Genomic DNA, 19,153 nt, shown 5'->3' on the forward strand with positions numbered 1-19,153 from the left:
GCATGTGCGTGTGTGACTCCTGTGTTCCTGTGCAACTGTGTGTGGGTGCATGGGGGGTTCAGAGTGTGTGGGCTTGTTCTGTGCACAGCTCTGCCCGTGTGTGTGCCCCTCCTTATCTGTACTGCACACCTGCCTCCCTCCTGCCCTACTGCTGCCTCTGTGGGGAGTGGTCATCCCTGGCCTTCAGCAGGGCCGGCCACATGCCACTGAGAGCCTGGGTGTGTACACATACACACGTGTACAAACACACAGAAAGTGCACATAGCACACGAGCCCACACACCCCCTCTCCCATGCCACTGAGAGTCTGGGTGTGCACACGTATGCATGTGTGTACAAACACACAGTGCTCATGGTAAGCATGCTCACACACTTCCTCTCTTGCGTGCCACTGAGAGCCTGGGTGTGCACACAAATGCACATGTGTACAAACAGAAAATATGCATAGCACACATGCCCACACCGCCCCTGCTCTTTTGCGCCACTGAGAACCTGGGTGTGCACACATATGCATGTGTATACAAACACACAGAAAGTACGCGTAGCATACACTGCTCCCCACATCCTCACACAGGGACCCCATGCTCAAGCCCAGGTATTCAAAGCCCACTGAGAGACCCATGGCTGGGGCACAGCTGTCTGCTCTCTGAGAACACTGAGAGGCACACACATGGCCAGGCTTAGTGCACAAACTAAGAAGCCCTTACACAGGCAGATGTGCTCTCCTGCAGAGACACACAGCCAGCTCCTGTACAGACACACACCTGAATCCTCATAGAGACCCTTCCCTCAGTTGTTAAGCATTGATCAAGCCCCTCTCAGTGTGAGGGGCTCAGTGGTGAAAAAGACAATGTGGCCCTGTCCTCATGGAGCCTACAGTCTTGTCTGGGAGTTGGGCATGGAACAGGTCAACAATAAAACACAGTGACAGGTGGTGATGTGGTCAGGGCCACTGTCAGAGGTGAGCTGAGGGCCCTGTTCTAAATGGTGTGCCCAGAGCAGGTGCTCCGTGCAGGTGACGTTAATGCTGAGACCCGAAAGTGTGTGGGAAGGAGTCCAGTGAGGGACACATTTCACACTTGGGATATTGTGTGAAGGGCCAGGACACAGCAGGAGGGGTGTGCATGGACATGGGAAAAGGCTGCTGGGTTGGGTGGTGAGCAGGGTAGAGAAGCAGTCAGGCTGGAGCAGGTAGACAAAGTTTCCAACAGTAAGTATTGTGGACATTGAACAGCCATGGACCATGCGTAAACCGATGAGCTTGGCTGTGTTCCAGGAAAACTGCTTAGAAAACAGGCAGCCCATGGGTGCTGACCCCTGAGTCCGTGAGGGAGTGAGAGGGAGGGCCAGATGCTGCAGGGCTCCGTGGGCTATGCTGAAGAGATGGGATCTGGGGAGGGACTAACTCAGATTTCTGTCTTCAGGGGAAAAAGCTTGGGGTGCTCATGGACAGTGGCCTGGGGGCATCAGGGCTGTGCTCCTAGAAGGTGGCTGGGGATGCTGGGGACCAGAGAAGTGAGTGCGGATCATCCACTTCAATCTGGCTCTCACATCTGGCACCCAGTAACCATGGAGACCATCAGGGCCTTGGTTCCCTCAGCTGTGAAGTGGAGGTCACGGGTCACTGGCACAATTGTCTGTGACCGGCTGGGGCTGGGGGCAGGTGTCCTCCAGGGTGCGTCTGTAGGGGTCCACAGGTGGGGTAGGTGGGTGCCCATTGGTCCCCACATCCTCAGTAACTCCCCATCCCCTCAGGATCCCCCTTCGCCCGCGCCAGCCTCAAGAGCGGGAAGACAGAGAGCTCATCATACTTCCGGAGGAAGGAGAAGATGTTCCGGTTTTTTATCCGGCGCATGGTGAAGGCTCAGAGCTTCTACTGGGTGGTGCTGTGCGTGGTGGCCCTGAACACGCTGTGTGTGGCCATGGTGCATTACAACCAGCCGCGGCGGCTCACCACGGCGCTGTGTACGTATCCCCGTCCCTCCCTCAGGTGCTTCCTGAGCATCTCTGCTGTCAGCCTGGAAACCCTGGGCCATGCCCTGGGGCCACCCTAGGTGGGACAGGACCCACCCCTATGTTGCCCAAAGTATCCCACAGCCCTAGTCAGCCCCCAAGGGCCTCTGTGGGGGCCTGGGGTGTGTCCAGAGCTGGAGGGTGGCCTCTCCAGCCCCTGGGTTCCAGAAAGCACAGCTGGATCTGCTAGACCCCTGTCCCTCAGCGTAGTGTGAGACTGGTTGAGGGGTCCGAGGCACCCAGGGCAGGATATATGTGGGATGACCAGGGGCGAGTCAGGCCAGGCAGATGGGTGTCCTCCCCCAAGTGGGCTTCAGACCCACAGACAGGGACTTAGCACGCTCCTTTCCACCACGTGGCTGCTGATTCTGCCCTGGATTCCTGAGGGGGGAGTCCTGGCTTCTTACCCTCCCCGGATTCCCCTGGTTACCTTCATTTTTCTTTACAATTGGCTGAATCTGGATGCATTCATGCCCTTCTGTGGAGTGAGCTGTCTGCAGTTCTGTTCCACAAGCCTCAGCACAGGGGCCAGGATGGGCTCCTCCAGGGCTGGTCCTTCACAGCCTCAGGACTGGGGCCAGGATGGGCCCCTCCAGGCCTGGTCTGTCACAGCCTCGGACTCTCTGTCCCATGTGGAATACGGTGTTGCTCTGTGGTCTTACTTCACAAAGAGGATCAAAACCAAAGAGTCTACCCATGTTTTATGTCCTGTCAGGTAGTGCTTCAGCCCTCCTGACCCCAGGGGTCAGCTGCACTCACCCTGCTGGGTGTCTACAGCTGATCTGGAGACAGGGCCTGTTTGGGGCTCCCTGGAGGGCCTCAGTCTCCCCTTGAGGGCCCTGTTTGCCTGAAGCTGCCGAGGCACCCAGGAAAGCCTTTTCCGACTCCAGAGAAGAACTGTCCTAGCTCCAGTTCCAGCCTGGCTGTCACTGTGTCCCGCTGTGACGGTGGCCTCACCGGGGCCCTAGCCGGCTGGCTGAGCCCTGCTCTGTAGACCAGAGGGCCTCACCTGCTCTGCCCAGGAGTGTGAGGGTTCCCTGAGCTGCAGGATCTGACAGCTCCACAGTGGGAGAGATGGGGCTGCAGGTTACCTGGAAGCATGGGTGGGAGAGTGGCTGTGTTGGGGTGGAACTCTGGGCTACAGTTTCCCAAACTTGACATTGAAATCTACGACTTGCGAACAGGGAGATGGTGCGGGGGACAGAAGCAAAAGGAGCCAAGGGAGCTCCGGCTCAGGCTCCCTGGGCTGCTGCAGGTCGAGGAGCAGCTTGTGTACACGGAACTGCCTGTCCCAGCTCCTGACTGACATGTCCTGGGGCCCACAGGGTGGTACCTTGGGATTTTGCTTGGGCCTGAGTTCAGTGTCTCTCTTGAGTCCTCCGGCTAAGGTTTTCCCACCCTTGGGGGTCAGGTGGGGACCAAGGACTTCCTCCTGACCCAGTGACTAGGCCTGTTCTTCCCTGTGAGAGGCTGTTGGTGCACAGTGAGTCGGCAGGCAGTGGGGTAGGGGTAGGGCTGCACAGCCCAGTCGCGTGTCTGCTGTGTGGGAGCACAGGGCTGGGAGTGTCCAGGCGTTGGTGAGGCCACAGGCATCCCTGACCATAGACCGCTACTGTGTCTTCTCTGTGGTTTCCTGGAATTCCTGGCTTCATTGTGTCACTGAGGGAAAAACGGCTGGAGGGAAATGTGGGCAGTGTCCCTGACAGCCGGGCTGGGCCTGAGGGAGGCTTGCTCAGTGGGTAGGACAGGCTTGCCAGAGGCGAGGGGGTGTGGCCGCCCAGCCTAGAGCAGCTTCGCAGGGGCTCCTCGTGAGTTCTGTGCACCTCGGCTGTCCATTCTCCAAGGACCTGCCCTCAATGCATTGCCAGAACCTTCAAAACTGAGGCTTGAGTGGTTAAGAGGGGCACTGTCAGGCCTTGCCATCCTGTGAGCCCCGGGGGGCCTTATGCAGCTCACCAGACTTGCTCACCCTCCCTCTGCTCCCATAGCACACCATCCTCTTAGAAGACAAAACCTGGTTTTAGTGATCTGTCTCTGTTTCCCCCTCAGCTTGTGAACTGGGGAGAAGGGTGAACTCTGTCCCCATGCTGGCTCAAAACAGCACCAGTGCCTGCTGGTAGGATGCATGATACAAGAGTGTACGAATGAATGCCCTTTCTGGGCCTCAGAGTGGAGGCTGAGTATGTGAGGCTGAGGGCCTCCGTTCCTAGGGAGAGTGAGAGGGCAGACAGGATGTTGGAGGATTTCAGATCTCTTTCTCTGAAAGTTTTACCGTTTGCATTTCTTGTACTTGTTCCTTGCAAAGTGCTCTCACTTTGGTCTCCTGGGGAGCAAGATGTGTGCCTGGGTAGCCTCCCCTCCCAGATCTAGGGTGTGGGTGCCAGCAGTCCCATCTCTGGGGCCTCTCCTCCCTGGGTCCGAGCACCTCGTGTGGGGAGCCCGAGGCCTTTGTGACCCACGCAGAGGGGCTCTGGGACTTTGTGGCCAGGCGTGTTCGGCCTTTCCAAGCTGCTTGTGTATTCCCCTGGGCTTGCTGGGGTGCTCTGCGCTGGACTGCAGGGGGCACAGCTTTCCTGCCACATCTCACACCTGGTGGTCTGCACAGCCAGGCCCAGGTCAGAGCTGTAGGGTCCAGTGGTCTCAGTTGGGGGTGGATCCTTCCGTTCCCGAGCAGCCCTGCCTGAGGGTCGCTGGGCATCCATGCCTCTCACAGGGGGCTCTCGGCTTCTTCAAGGATGCTGCTTAGCCTTGTTATCATCCTATGCTTAGCTTGAGTGCCTGGTGATTTTCTGGCTGGTGTCAGAGGCCAGGCTTGCTGCAGGTGACTTGCTCCAAGGAACTGGTTGTCCATGTCCTCAGGCCATACAAAGCGGGGTGTCCCCTCCCTGAGACTCTTGTCTGTTTGTACGGTGCCTGAGTGGTCTGTGAAGTTGTCATCTCTGCTTATCCCAGGTCTGGGCTGCTGCAGACTTGCCCCCGACCGAGGCTGTGTGGACCTGTGCAGCACAGCCCTTGGTGGAGGAGATGTTAGGAGCATAGGGGTGGGAAGAGTGTGTGGCCCCCTCTTCCAGTGTCTGCTTTATCAGAAGTTGTGTCTGCTGAAGGTCCCGTGTCCCAACGGAGACTGTAGAGGGGGATTCAGAAGCCCTGGGAAGGCCGAGCTGGACTCTGCCCAGTTGTGGACTCTCAGGGGCCTGCCCTTCATGCCCTCCCAGGGCCTTGTTCTCCATGTGGGCTCTGCCCTGGGCTCTGTTGCCTCCCTAGCCCCTGCTGCACTGGCAGAGCCATGGTGCCTTTGGCCTGACCAGCACTGTGAGAAGTTTGAGGGCCAATCCCTGCCCAACCCTTTGGGAGGAGAGTCAGAGACAGTGGCCTCACCCTGACGCCTAAGACTCCTGGCTCAGCCAGCGGCTGGGCCTCGCTGGGCCTCCTGCTGCCTGTGGCCTCACCCAGCTCTGGAGCCAAGGCGTTCTTTTGTGCTGCCTCCCTCTTTCTGCTTGGGCTGGGTGAGCAGAGTTTGTGTACCTTGAATTCCCAGCACAGCCCTCTAGCCCCAGCATGGCCTCCCTCAGTACTGAGGCCCGGAAGGGTCAGCAGGACTCCTGGGCCCAAGACAGCCCCCCTCCACTGCTGCTGTGCCCGCAGGAACCTCTGTGTGACTTGGTGACAGTGCAAGGGGACAGTGCCTCTTGGCAGCCTCATGTTGGAGAGGAGTGCAGTGGCGGAGGAGGTCTACCCTCAGGGCAGCAAACATGAACAGAATACAAGTCAGCCACAGTGCCGTGGACATCTTGGGGAGAGGCGTCTTTCCACTGGGAAGTCCCAGTGGAAAGATGGGAGATTCTGACAAGGAGGTTGAGGGACCCCACCTTCAGTCAGAGATTGGGGTGAGGCCAGAGGTGGAAGGACCAGCTGGAAGCTGTAGCTGGGCCTCTCCTCAGGGTAAATGGGGCCCTTTGCCTCATAGCCCCAGGCCCTCCTCTAGTGAGGAGGGGGCACCCTCATGACCTCAGAACTCACACCTGGGCTGATCTCGGGAGCTTGCCTCCTGCTGAGCCCGTCCTTCTCTGGGTCTCAGAGGCACTAGGGACTCACCACCTTTCAGACTGGAACAGGTACCTCTCCGTGTCCCTCTGAATCCATCGTTCCTTTCCTGGGCTGAGACTTCAGAGCATAGGACCATAGGCCAGGCCTGGAAGGCTCAGCCCTGGGAAGACCCAGAGGTCTGGTGTCCTCCAGTCTGGGCTGGAGCCAGAGTGGGAGGAGGCCTCGAGCTAATCCCCCTCTTCTCCGGCTTCTCCTAGATTTTGCAGAGTTTGTTTTCCTGGGTCTCTTCCTCACAGAGATGTCCCTGAAGATGTATGGCCTGGGACCCAGAAGCTACTTCCGGTCCTCCTTCAACTGCTTCGACTTTGGGGTGAGTGAGAGGCCTGATCAGGGGCCCACAGGGGCCCAGGCTGTATCCTTTCCTGCAGGCGCACACAGTCCCCTCCCATAGGCCATGCCCAGTGTGGGCTGGGGTCTGTGACCTTACATGGGTCAGAAAGACAGAGGGAGGCCTGTCCTGGCCGGGCCTGACTGATGGCAGTGTCAGCCTCAGCCGCTCTCTGTTGGCGGGAGGTCACCCTTCCCTCTTCTGATCCTGTCCATAGACTTTCATAATCAGCTAAAGGCTCTGCAGCTACCTCCATGCCTGGGATCTCACAAACCTATGGAGGGCTCAGTCTCTTCCCAATGGAGCTCAGAGGGTTCTGGCCCTGGGCAGGCTTGGGTACATCTACCAGCACTTCTGGGGTTGGGGCATGATAGGGCATGATGGTCCGGCTCTCTCTGTGGGGGTGGGGGAGGTGGTGGCCCTGGCCTGGGTCTCTTTACCGACTTCTGTAGGTGGGGGAAGCCTTGGAGGCAGTGTGTTTCACAGCTTACCATGACACTTGAGCACAGAGGGCAGGGCAGGGCAGTCTGAGAATCTCCTCACTGGAACCTGGCAGGGAGCACAGGACACTTCCTGGGACCCGAACCCAGAGCCTAGGGATGTGGCACTGTCGGCACCTGCCCAGAGGCTGAGTTCTGAGTCTTCCTGCTGGAGGCTGGGAATGATGGGTGGGCACACTGCCCCCTGAGGGAGGAGAGAGGAGTGGGAGTAAGTACCCCCTCCAAGTCTTTGTACCAGAGCACTTCAAATCCTTCAGTAAGGAGTGACAAGTGGGAGTGACAAGGAGTGATGAGTGGGAGCACTGCCCCCCCCAGGAAGGAGTGAAGGGTGGGAGCATTGCCCCCCTCAGGGTGGAGTGAAGGGTGGGAGCAGAGTCCCCCAGGAAGGAGTAACAGGCGGGCGCACTACCCCTGCAGGAAGGAGTGACAGGTGGGAGCACTACCCCCCCAGGAAGGAGTGAAGGGTGAGAGCACTACCCTCCCCTCCAGGAAGGAGTGACAGGCGGGAGCACTGCCCCCCCAGGAAGGAGTGATGGGAGCACTGCCCCCCCCAGGAAGGAGTGAAGGGTGGGAGCGCTACCCTCCCCCACAGGAAGGAGTGACAGGTGGGAGCATTGCCCCCCCCCCCCCAGGAAAGAGTGAAGGAGCACTGCCCCCTCCAGGAAGGAGTGAAGGGTGGGAGCACTACCCTCCCCCCCCAAGAAGGAGTGACAGGTGGGAGCACTGCCCCCCCAGGAAGGAGTGATGGGAGCACTGCCCCCCCCCAGGAAGGAGTGAAGGGTGGGAGCACTACCCCTCCCATGAAGGAGTGAAGGGTGGGAGCACTACCCTCCCCCCCAGGAAGGAGTGACAGGTGGGAGCACTGCCTCCTCAGGAAGGAGTGGGGAGTAGGAATGCCGCCCCCCCAAGGGAGGGTTTGGAGCTCTGCAGAGTTTACAGGAGCCAGAGAGGGGCCTGGACTGTGGTAGTAAAGCTTCAGTTAGAAGCTTCACTTAATTGGACTTTTTCTGTCATGAGCATTGTACTTCTACAGGTGGTAGACATTTGTGTCTGTGATTTTGTTGAATCCTCACAAGGACTTTCATTTTACTGATGATAACGGCAGACATTGTGTGACTTGCCCCAGGCTGCCCATCGGTTTGAGAGGAGTCAGTGGGTGAGCCTGGTTTTCTGGCCTCGGGGGTAGTGGTTTTGCATCATGCTGTGCTTCTGATCTCTGAGGAAGGGAAGATGGTGGCCATCCAGGGTGCTCCCTGAGACATGGAGACCTGTGATTTCAATAGATGGTGGGAAGACAACAACCCTTCTTACCCTTTGACTTCTTGGTCACAAAGAAGGTCTGAGTGCGTCGGCGGAGGGAGCCGAAGAGATGGAGATGTCAGAGATGCAGGGATCTTTTTCATGACTTCCAATTTTCTGATCTGAACTGACTGGATCTCAGGACATGGGGATAATTTGCACATAAGCTAACACATTCTTCTAACACTTAGCAGCTTTAAACTACAAAAATCTGTCTCACATTTCTATGGCTTAGGAATTCAGGTGTGGCACTGGGTATCTCTGGTGCAGGGTCCCCCATGAGGCTTCAGCCCAGTTGAAGGCCAAGAATATGGTCATTCCACGGCTTGACTGGGACTGGAGAATCTGGTGTCAAGCTCATGCATTTGGTTGCTGGAAGACCGGGTTCCTGGTCATGTGGCCTCTCCATAGGCTGCCAGAATGTCCTCAGCTGTGGTCTGAGGGAGAGAACTGAGAGTACGTACATAAGACAGAAGCTATGGAAACCCTGTCTTCAAAGAAAGATCCCATCAGTTTTGCCATAGTCTTTTAGTTAGGAGTGAGTCACTGGGCCCAGTGACTGGGCTGGGGAGAGGAATATATGGGGGCAGGTGTTACACAAGGATGTGAACACCAGACAGTGACGACCACTGGGGCCATCGAAGAGGCTGCTTGCCACTGCCTGCCCTCTGGCTCTCAGTGACTCATATCCTTCCCAGTGTAAAACACCTTCACCCCTGCCAACTCCCCAAAATCTTATCCATTACAGCATCAGCTCGAAGTCCAGAATCTCATCCTCAGTTAGGTCCAGGTGTAGGTGAGGCTCCTTGAGTGTAGTTCCCTAAGTGCGGTGGCCACGGTGCCTCTTAATCTGTTGACCTGTGAACTAGAGAGTTATCTACACTCAACATTCAGTGTGCAGTGGTAGGGTGGGCATAGGGTAACTGCAGTAGATATTCCTACTCAGCAAGGGGACACCAGGAAGCTGAGCCACTGGTCCATAGGGATTCTGAAATCCAGCTGGGCACATGCTGGAAAGTCTGGGATTCGTTGTTACAGCCAGGAAGCCCTCTGGGCTCTTGGTTCTGCCCTCTCACTCCCTTTGCTTTTCCATGAAAGGTAGTTCAGGTTTTCAGCTGAATGGTTTTCTCAGCCTACTTCCCACTGGCAGAATTTTGGGAATCTAAAGACCTATTTTCGTTTTATATTGTCTTGATTCTTTCAGTCCAAGTTGGTGATGTCTCTGCATATATGTCCTCTAAGAACTTTATGGATATGTTGTGAAGCTTGGGGTTCACTTTAGTAGAAAAAAGCTCTACCCACACCTATTAGGCCTTAGACCTTTTCTGTCTGGGTTCCTGTTGAGATGCTAAGGGTCAACACCTCCAGTGTCTTAGAGAAGTTCCTGCTTCATTGACTGGATGTGTAAGGCACCCTCAATCTCTTTGAAGAGCCTGAATGTGTGGCTGAGTAGTGTTCTGAGGCACCACCTTTGATCCTTTTGGGATCTCAAATAAAAGTCACAGTTTGCCCTTGGCTTCATCTTTAGACCATGCCACCTTTCTCTCTTTTTAAAATTTCAAGTTTTATTTGGATTCAGGGGTTACACATGCAGATTTGTTACATGGGTATATTGTGTGATGCTGAGGTTTGGGATACACACGATCCCATCACCCAGGTAGTGAGCATAGTACCCGGAAGATAGTTTGTCAACCCCTTCCCCCTCCCTCCTCCGTCTAGTACTCCCCAGTGTCTATTGTTCTCTTCTTTGTGTCCATGTGTATCCTTGTTTAGCTCCCACTTGTGAGAACGTGTGGTATTTAGTGTTTGTTTCTGCATTAATTCACTTAGGATAATGGCCTCTGGCTGCATCCATATTACTGCAAAATACATGTTATTTTTTTTAATAGCTGTGCAGTCTTCCATGGTGTATATATAACGCATTTTCTTGATCCAATCCACTGTTAACTGGCACCTAAGTTGATTTGTGTCCCTGCTGTTGTGAATAGTGCTGTGGTGAACAAATGCGTGTGTCTTTTTGATAGAACGAGTTATAGTCCCTTGGGTATATAGCCAGTAGTGGGATTGCTGGATCAAATGGTAGTTCTATTTTAGTTCTTTGAGAAATCTGCAAACTGTTTTCCACAGTGACTGGACTAATTTACATTCCCACCAACATCCCCTTTTCTCTGTAGCTTCGCCAATATCTGTTATTTTTTGACTTTTTAATAATAGCCATTCTGACTGGCGTGAGATGGTATCTCACTGTGGTTTTGATATGCACGTCTCTGATTAGTGGTGTTGAGCATTTTTTTCCATATCTTTGTTGAGACCTTGCCATTATTAATGTTGAGATCTGGAGAGGCTAAACATATTCAAAACCAGCAAGTCCTGGCTTCCTTTTATTTAATGCACTTTCCTTGGTTTAGCTCTCTCCTTTCACATTTGACTATAAGCAACAAGAAGACATCAGGTGGCACCTTCAGCACTTGGCTCAGAGATCTCTTGAGGTTGATCCCCTGGTTTATTAAGCATGTTTTCTACTTTTTTTTTTTTTTTTTTTTGAGACAGAGTCTTGCTCTGTTGCCCAGGTTGGGGTGCAGTGGCATGATCTCGGCTCACTGCAACCTCTGCCTCCCGGGTTCAAGCAATTTTCCTGCCTCAGCCTCCTGAGTAGCTGAGATTACAGGCACCCGCCAACACGTCCAGCTAATTTTTTTGTATTTTTAGTAGAGATGGGGTTTCACCATGTTGGTCAGGCTGGTCTCAAACTCCTGACCTCAAGTGATCTGCCTGCCTCAGCCTCCCAAAGTGTTGGGATTACAGGCATGAGCCACCGCGCCTTGCCTGTTTTCTACTTTTTACATAGCTACATGCAACAGTGTGGCTAAATTTTCTGCCAGCACACAACAGGACCCCTTCCTCTAGTTTCCTATGAAATTCTCCTCGCTTTCCTGCAGACCCTGATGTGCAGCATGCTTAATGTCCAAAATTCTATGAATTGTGTGTTAAGTGTGCTTTAGCCCTTCATTAATGTGCTGCTCAGTGTCCATCCTCTGGTTCCAAAACCACTCCCACATTTTAGGTTTTTATCACAGCATCACCCCACTTCTGATTCCAAAATCTGTATTGACTTTTCCTGCTGGGGAACAAATTATCCAAAAGCTTAGTGGCATAAGAAAACAGATATTTATTATTTCACTGTTTCTGTGAGTCAGGAATCAGCGTGGCTTAACTGGGTGCACCTGGCTTGCAGTCTCTAGTGAGGCTGCAGTCTTCTCAGGCTCATTTGGGGCTGGAGAATTCACTTCCAGCCTCATGCTCATTATGGCTGTCAGTGGACCTCAAAAAATCTGCTTCCAGGCTCACTAGTGTGGCTGCTGGCAGGCCTCTGTTCCTGGTCACATGGGCCTCTCCCAGCTGCCAGAGTGTCCTTATGACACGATATCTGGTGTTAAGAGAAAGAGTCAAGAGTTCCCAAGACAGAAACCCGTCCTTTTGTAATCTGATCTCAGAGGTGACATCCCATCACTTCTGCTGTATTCTGTTTACTAAGAGTGAGTCACTAGGTCCAACCCATCCTTAAGGGGATAGCATTATACAAGGGAGTAAATACTGGGTGGTAGGGATTACTGAGGCCATCTTAGAGGTTGCCTACTACATGAACCAGTGAGGACAAATTTTGATAATTAGTGGAAAACAGGAGAGATACTGGAAGACTGGCAGTGAGAAGAAAGTATATTTAGAAAACTACAATCTTCAACCCTAGGCAAACCTCTGGATGATTTGCTAGTGCAGAGAAAAGTTGGTGGTGATGATCAAGGGCCACATGTGATCACCAAGAACAGATGGCACTCTTGGCAAGACTGCGGTGGCAAGCTTACCCAATTTGTTGTATTGATAGGGATATCACAGGTGCTGTGGATATTGGTGTACCTGGTTGTTGACAGAACGTTAGATATTCTCTGAATGGTGATCTGTGGACAAGGTAGAGAAATGTGCAGCAGATGACTGTGCATTTGAGTTGATCCATAAATGGTGCACAGCCATTCCCAGACATGCTGGTTAACAGATTAGTGTCAACCTGTAGGGAAGTCTCTAGAGATGTACCACAGGGCTCTGTCTTAGCATATTCATCGTTCTCTCAGTGACTTCCTGAGAACATTGACGTTAAGCTCATCAGCTTTGCAGTTGATGTGAAATTGGTGGAAATGACTGAAACTTTGGAAAATATATGTCCCAAATACAATATAATTGAGTTTGAGAGGCTCAACATTTGAATTCTCCACACCGGTTGCAGAAGTGTGGCTTAGAGGAAATGAGAATTACACACATGAAGAAGACATGGGTGCTCCTGCTGATTGTGAGCCCAGATTATGCCCCTTGAGGTATGGTGGCCTGGGAGAGAATTCAGTTTGGGGACCCTTGCTTGTCCTGTCCAGAGGGAAGGTGGTAAAGGGTCTGCTGTGTTCCAGCCCGACTGGTCTGTCCTTTCTGAGTCCCTCACACCAGGCCCTGACCAGGACGGCCCTCCTCACAGTCTATCTGAGGAATGGCTGGAAGGAGGGACGTGTACTTTGCTCATAAATTCCAGCTCACCAACATCAACAGTGCATGAAACAAACAGGCAGGCTTGCCATAATCTGTTCTTGGTGGCATGTGCTGTTTCCTGGTCATTGGGAGAAGAAAAGACTTAAGATGCAATTTATGAATCTGAGTATCTTGGAGCAGTGGCAGAATCAGGGAAGGGAAGTTACAGGGAGACAGATTTTGCTAGTCTGTGAGAGAACAGTCTAACACAGTCAGGGCTGTCTGAAAGTTTGCCCAGCTCCAGAGGTGTTGAAGAAGACACCAGTGTCACCAGGCTGTGGTCAAGCACAGAGGAGGTATTAGACCAGGTGGTTGTAAGATCTGCCAGGGAGCCAGCAGGCCTAACCTGGTCCATGTCCTGTGTCCTCCTGGTGTGTCTGGGGTGGGGGGTGGGAGGGAGGGCGGGTACCAGGACTGGTGGGACTCTACAGCCTTCCCCAAAGGTTCCAAGAGCTCAGTGTGAGGTGTGTGCCTTGTGTTACCCTATCTGGCTTGATTGTCAGACATGGAAGCAGGATGGTTCCTTACGGAGAGGTGCAGCCATACAGGGTGCGCACACACATCCATCTGCATGCACAGGTGCAGATGCGGTGCACCCAAGACTGATGCCATCTCGTTGCAGGTCATCGTGGGGAGTGTCTTTGAAGTGGTCTGGGCGGCCATCAAGCCGGGAAGCTCCTTTGGGATCAGCGTGCTGCGGGCCCTCCGCCTGCTGAGGATCTTCAAAGTCACGAAGTACGTCCCCTGCACTCCCAGGCGAGGTCAGGTGTAGGGTGGAGAGGGCATGGCATCAGCCACACAGGGTGCTTGTCCCCAGGAGTTCACAGCACCCAGAAGCTCTCTCTGTGGCTTATAGTTGGTTTAAATACAAAAGGTGGTTCCAAAACAGCCTTGTGGGGCCACATCTGCCCTCAGGGCCATCCCCAACTGGCCTCCGTGCTGCCGGCACACCCTTTAGCTTTCGTATTCACTTGCTTTCCATAATTTCCCATCATCTCCTGTCTTGAAACCACCACCCCATCTTCCCAGCCTTCAAAGGTGACTTTGCTTTGTAGTTAATGAGGAAGACAGAAGTCATCAGATGGAAGCTTATCCATTGTCCAGCCCCCAAGTCTGCCCACCTCCCCTGCAGCTCCACCCCTGGAGAGCCTGTGTGCACCCTGCCATGGCCCTGAGCTTCTCACTGAGCCAGCCTGGCACGTGCCTGGCCCCTGTGCCCAGGCCTGCTTTCTCCACCCTGCACCTTGCTGATGACGGCAGTGACAAGACCATGTTTACAGTTATGTCCCACTTGGCTCTGGAAGTGAGTTGCTGCAGTTTGCCTACAAAGAGACTGAAGCCCAGGAAGTGACAGATACAGGTAGTGAGAAGGACCAGGGTGAAAACCCTTCCCCTCACTGCCAGAGTTGTAGTGGGGAAGAGAGAGAGACCCTCCTCACAGCAGTCTCATCAGCAGCAAAGGCTGCACTGCGGAGGCTCCTGAGCATCTGGACCCTACCAGACGCACACGTGGGCCAGCATGGACCTTGGTGTGTGTCCTTGGCAGCTGCAGGGCCCAAGGAGCAGAACTGCCGACACTGAGCCCGTGCAGGGCCAGGTCATAGGTCACACCTCTAGTGACCAAGACGACCTCTCAGAAGCCCACTGACCTCCCCAGGGCAACTGAAATCCCAGGTCTTTTCCAATCCATTTTAAATCCAAACCTAAGACCATAGGAGGATATGAAGCTATAAAGGCAGAAGAGATCTGGGCAGAGTTGAGTCCCACAGGGCCCATGAATCCTCACCGGCGCTCTGTGCTGTGTGTCCTCAGACTTCTGTTGCCTTCCCAGAACTTGCTGGTGTGAGGCTTCAGGAAGTGTCCACAGGGCTGCCTTTACCCCACCTCCAGGTCTGGCATCTTAGGCTCCGTTTTCTCCCAGGAAGTAGGTGACCCTGTCCTGAGGCAGGCTGGCCTAGACCCCTGCTAGTCCCAGGAGAAGGCTCAATTCCTTTCTCAGAGTCTTCCAGCCCATCTGCCATTAGCCCTCAGGTACTTTGTAAGAGAATCCATGGAGGATAGCGGGGCCTCTGATGTGGGCGCCAGGGAGAAGGACACGGTTTGGGAGCCCAGGGGTGCCCAGGGATAGAGTGAGCACAGAAGGAGACCAGTGTCTGTCCTGCAGTCCCTCCATTCCAGGGAGATGGGACAGCATGTGCAGAGGCACAGGGACATGAGGGACTGGCCCCTCAGTTGCCGTCAGCAGCCTCGGTGGCGCCTGTGTGCCATGGGGACCCGTGCATGAGCAGGGCATGGTCACTGCCCTCTGGGATGGGGAACGTTGAGGGATACCACAGAGAGTCTGCATGGTGCCGCCCTACAAGCTCTCCACGCCGCGTGTCCCTTGTCCCTGGTGAGGGGGCACTGGAGCCAGGGTCTCTGCCACCGGCCACAGCGCTTGCAGATCTGCTCTAGGTTCTGGTGTAGCTCCTCCTCCCGCTGTGGGCTGATGACAACAGTTGTGGGACTTGCTTCACATGGCACTGGTCTGAGACACTTGGTGGCTGACTGGGTGTTGAGGAGTGAGGGGCAGGGAGGGGCCAAGGATGAAGTTTGGGATTGTGCCTGGCCACCTGGATGGTGGCCTCGTCCTCCTGAACCTAGGGACAGGGAGCAGTTTGGGAGGATGAAGTGAGTCCTGCACTGGGTGTGTTTTTCTCTGCCTTCCCATGGGGCCCTCAGGGAGAGAAGTCCAGGGTAGTGGGCCTGAAACTCCATAGAAAAGCTCTAACTTCACACCTAGGTGTGCAGCCCTCAGGGTTTAGAAAGTCACTGGAGCCTTAAGTGTGGCTGCAGAGAGCCATGAGTGTGAAGTCAGCGTCTGGAGCTGGCTCAGACCTCCTGCCTGGCCCCACAGGTACTGGAGCTCCCTGCGGAACCTGGTGGTGTCCCTGCTGAACTCCATGAAGTCCATCATCAGCCTGCTCTTCTTGCTCTTCCTGTTCATTGTGGTCTTCGCCCTGCTGGGGATGCAGCTGTTTGGGGGACAGTAAGTGGGCCCAGGAGGGAGAGCTCAAGGCTGGGGGCTTGCAGGGAAGCAGAGCTCAGAGCAGACAGTGCCGCCCAGGCTGCCTCCACCCACCTTCCCACCAGGAAGGTCCTCAGAGGGGCTGGTGTGCAGCCATCTGCAGCCTGAAGCAAGCAGGTTGAGGCCACGCTGGAGCCTGCAGGTGCTGCCTCGCTGCTGACGGGACTGCCACTTCCCAAGCCTTCCTGTTTTCCTCAGGTTCAACTTCCAGGATGAGACTCCCACAACCAACTTCGACACCTTCCCTGCCGCCATCCTCACTGTCTTCCAGGTAAGGCCCCTGCTCTGCACATTTGCGGCCTGCCCGGCTCCCATCTCCCCTGGGTGCTGGGAAGGTGGACTCTCCTGTCATTCCCTGCCTTGTTCCTCCACACGGCCCAGATCGCTGACTTTTCAGACACAGTGTTCCTTAAACGAGGGAAGCACAGGCAGTCGGCAACGTGCAGATCTCCAGGTCCGGGGACCCCAGCCCCTATGGTGAAGGAAGCTGGATTCTGTGGCAGCACCATAGGGAGCAAGTATAGTTCCCGGGGGGCCCAGCTGGCGTTCAAGCCACCAGTTTATTTCTTAGCTCCTGAGACTTGCGTGCACTTCTGTTTTTTATCGTCCGAGAACAAAAACAAAGCACTTCCTAAACTTCTCCCCCTACTATCTCAGATCCCAGTGACCCCCTCAGTTCTCGTCTGTATCTGGAAAACTACCCCCCTCAGCTCCTCGGGAAGTGGGGGCTGGGGGCCCACTTCTCTACGACAGAGACCTTGTTGGCTCATGTAGACTCTGCCCTCTTGGAGGGTTCCCTTTCGAGGACTTTCTTGGTTGGGTACTCTCCCCTTCCATAGGCTGTGGCCCCACAGTCCTGCCCATGACTGGCCTTACTGATGAGAGAATGCCTTGCATTCCTGTCCCACGAAACATACTTGGATGCCATGTCTGAGACTGAACAGGATGGCGGCTGTTGTCTTGCCCGTGATGCCTCTTAGGGAGGCCCAACAGGCTGCGTTTGCTGCAGGCCAGGGGCTCGGCTTGGCTCCCTGGCTCCTGAGGCTGCTGATCCTACCCTTGGTCAGGGCTGGAGCCTACAACCTGTGTGAAGAGAGGGGCCCTTTCGGTCCCACTCTCTCAAAGGGAGGAAGTCTTACCAGCAGACCCTTCAGACCAAATTAGACAATTGGCTGAAAGAGGAGTTCTGTCCTTATTTGCACCACAGTCTTCCATGACTGTCCCCTTTCTCACATCTTCCCACTCACCCCCACCCTGCTGGGCTGGAGCCTATGGCCCGTCAGCTCCTAGTCGCTGCCAGGCAGAGCCAGCTCTTCTCCCAGAGGTGTATCTGCCCCAGGACTGTCAGGGCCTTGCTGTTGTCATCCCTTTGTCCTCTCTGGTCTCATGTTTGAGTTGCTGCCTCTTCTCCTCTCCTCTTATTCCTCGAGTGGGGGGCACTTGTCAGTCTCCGACTGTCCTCCCTCTCTCTGACTTGAAAGCCTCGGCTGCTCACAGGCCAGTGACTTCCAGACTTTGGTCTCCCAGATGTTTTTGAGCTCTTAGTGGGGGACAGGACCTATGTCAGCCTCTGGGACAGAGGTGGGTGGTCTCCCAGCCGCACGACGGGGAGGTCACAGGCCTGGAGCTGCCCGTAGGGTCCTGAATGTCAGGCAAGGGAAACTGGGAGAAGCGCATTCCCAGCAAAGCAGCAAAAACGTGAGGAGTGTCTGGGGTGGCGACAAGGTGGCAGGTGTGGGATGGGAAACTCCAGATGTGGGCGGGCCAGGCTGAGGCTTTGCCATGTAGAAGCTGTTGCAGGGAGGGGCTCCATGCCAGGGGGGTGGCGTAGTCCATGACCACAGCCACACTTTGCCGTATGTGTTGCAAGAAAAGACCTGAGTGTGGTGAGGGAGAGAAGTTGAAGTTGGGAGGAAAGTGGGCTTTTCTGATCAGATGATGCTGATTCAGACATTACATGCCCCCTGCTCTGAACACAGCAATAAGATAAAAAAAAAATTTAGAAATTAAAAGGACCTAGACAAGTAAAAACAAAATCTCTGAGGAATAGAAATGGAACAGAACATACAGTGGTGAGAGACAGCAGAGACCCAGTCACCGGGACACGGCTTGAGAATGGCAGATGGGCTTGGGAGTCTGAGTCCCGTGGCAGCAGAAGTGTGCAGGTGTGGCTCAGCCCCCTCTGAGCACTGGGGGCAGGTACCTGGACCCTTTGGAGGACGCTGAGGAGGGGTGAAGGCTTTTTCGGCTGGAGAGACCAGGAAGGCTGCAGGGCAGGGCTGACTGGTGGCTAGGCCTGTAATTCCCACAGGTGAATCTGGACCAGGGTCCTGAGATCCCAGGGTGGGAGCCCCCGCTTCTGAATGGGGTTGGGAGTGGGGCAGGGAAGGCATGTAAGGAGGAAGAAAGCAGCTTCAGCTGTGCTCATGGTGGATCTGCAAACTGAGGGCTGGGAACAGCCAGCATCCCAGACAGTGCCAACAGCATCTACAGTCAGAAGGCGTAATCACTCCCAAGGAAAAGGAAATAACAGAACAAACACAGATGACTTTAAACCGAATATGCCTAACATCCTCCAAGGGGTAAAGGGAGAACCAGTTAAAAAAACACAAAATTATGAAAAAAGGCACCTAAGAACAAAGAAAAGACCTAAATCAAATCCTAGAAATGAAATATATAGCTATTTACATTTTAGAAGTAGAGTGAACCGTACACCGGACGTGATCAGAGAGAGCATGGGTGAGCTGGAGGATGTGGTGGGGCTGAGCCAGCTGGGCATGGAGATGAGGTTGTGAGGCTTCCTGGAGACAAGGAAGTGAGGGTGGGCTGGAGTGGAGGCTCCCATGTGAGATGCGAAAGAGAGGGTGGCCAGTGCCCCTTCCGAGTGAGTCCTGGAGAACGTGCTCCGATGATCAAGCAGGATAAGCAGATAATTCCAGACCTAGACAAATTGTGATTTCAAGAAAATCTTAAACGCTGCCCTAGAGAAATAGATTTCCTACAAAATAATGACAGATAGTCTGATGGCCAACGTCTTAGGAGCACAGATGCCAGAGGGTCATGGAGAAGTAACGGAAACATTGGGGTACAGTCACCATTCGCCAAGAATTCTGAATCCAGACAGCTGTGGTTTAAGCGTGAGGGCAGAGCTAAAGACACTTTCAGACACAAATAGGAGTGAGTTACCACCACCCACCCAGATCATTTGAAAGCACGACAAAAGCTTATACATTTAGTAAAGTGGATGATTTAGAATAAAAAATATTAATGT

General features: G+C 54.2%; 1 protein-coding gene across 6 annotated transcripts in view; it reads left to right on the forward strand.

Annotated features, from left to right (window-relative positions):
• CACNA1B (calcium voltage-gated channel subunit alpha1 B) overlaps positions 1-19,153 on the forward strand; it is a 248,990-nt gene that overhangs the window by 94,529 nt on the left and 135,308 nt on the right. For all 6 annotated transcript variants that reach the window (XM_054501972.1, XM_054501966.1, XM_054501970.1 and 3 more), the window contains 5 exons: positions 1,755-1,964; positions 6,317-6,429; positions 13,438-13,550; positions 15,712-15,843; positions 16,081-16,153. In XM_054501972.1, coding sequence (XP_054357947.1) covers positions 1,755-1,964; positions 6,317-6,429; positions 13,438-13,550; positions 15,712-15,843; positions 16,081-16,153 — 641 coding nt within the window. The remainder of the gene's footprint in view (positions 1-1,754; positions 1,965-6,316; positions 6,430-13,437; positions 13,551-15,711; positions 15,844-16,080; positions 16,154-19,153) is intronic.

Source organism: Pongo pygmaeus, chromosome 13 (genome assembly GCF_028885625.2).
Source record: "Pongo pygmaeus isolate AG05252 chromosome 13, NHGRI_mPonPyg2-v2.0_pri, whole genome shotgun sequence".
NCBI lineage: Eukaryota > Metazoa > Chordata > Mammalia > Primates > Hominidae > Pongo > Pongo pygmaeus.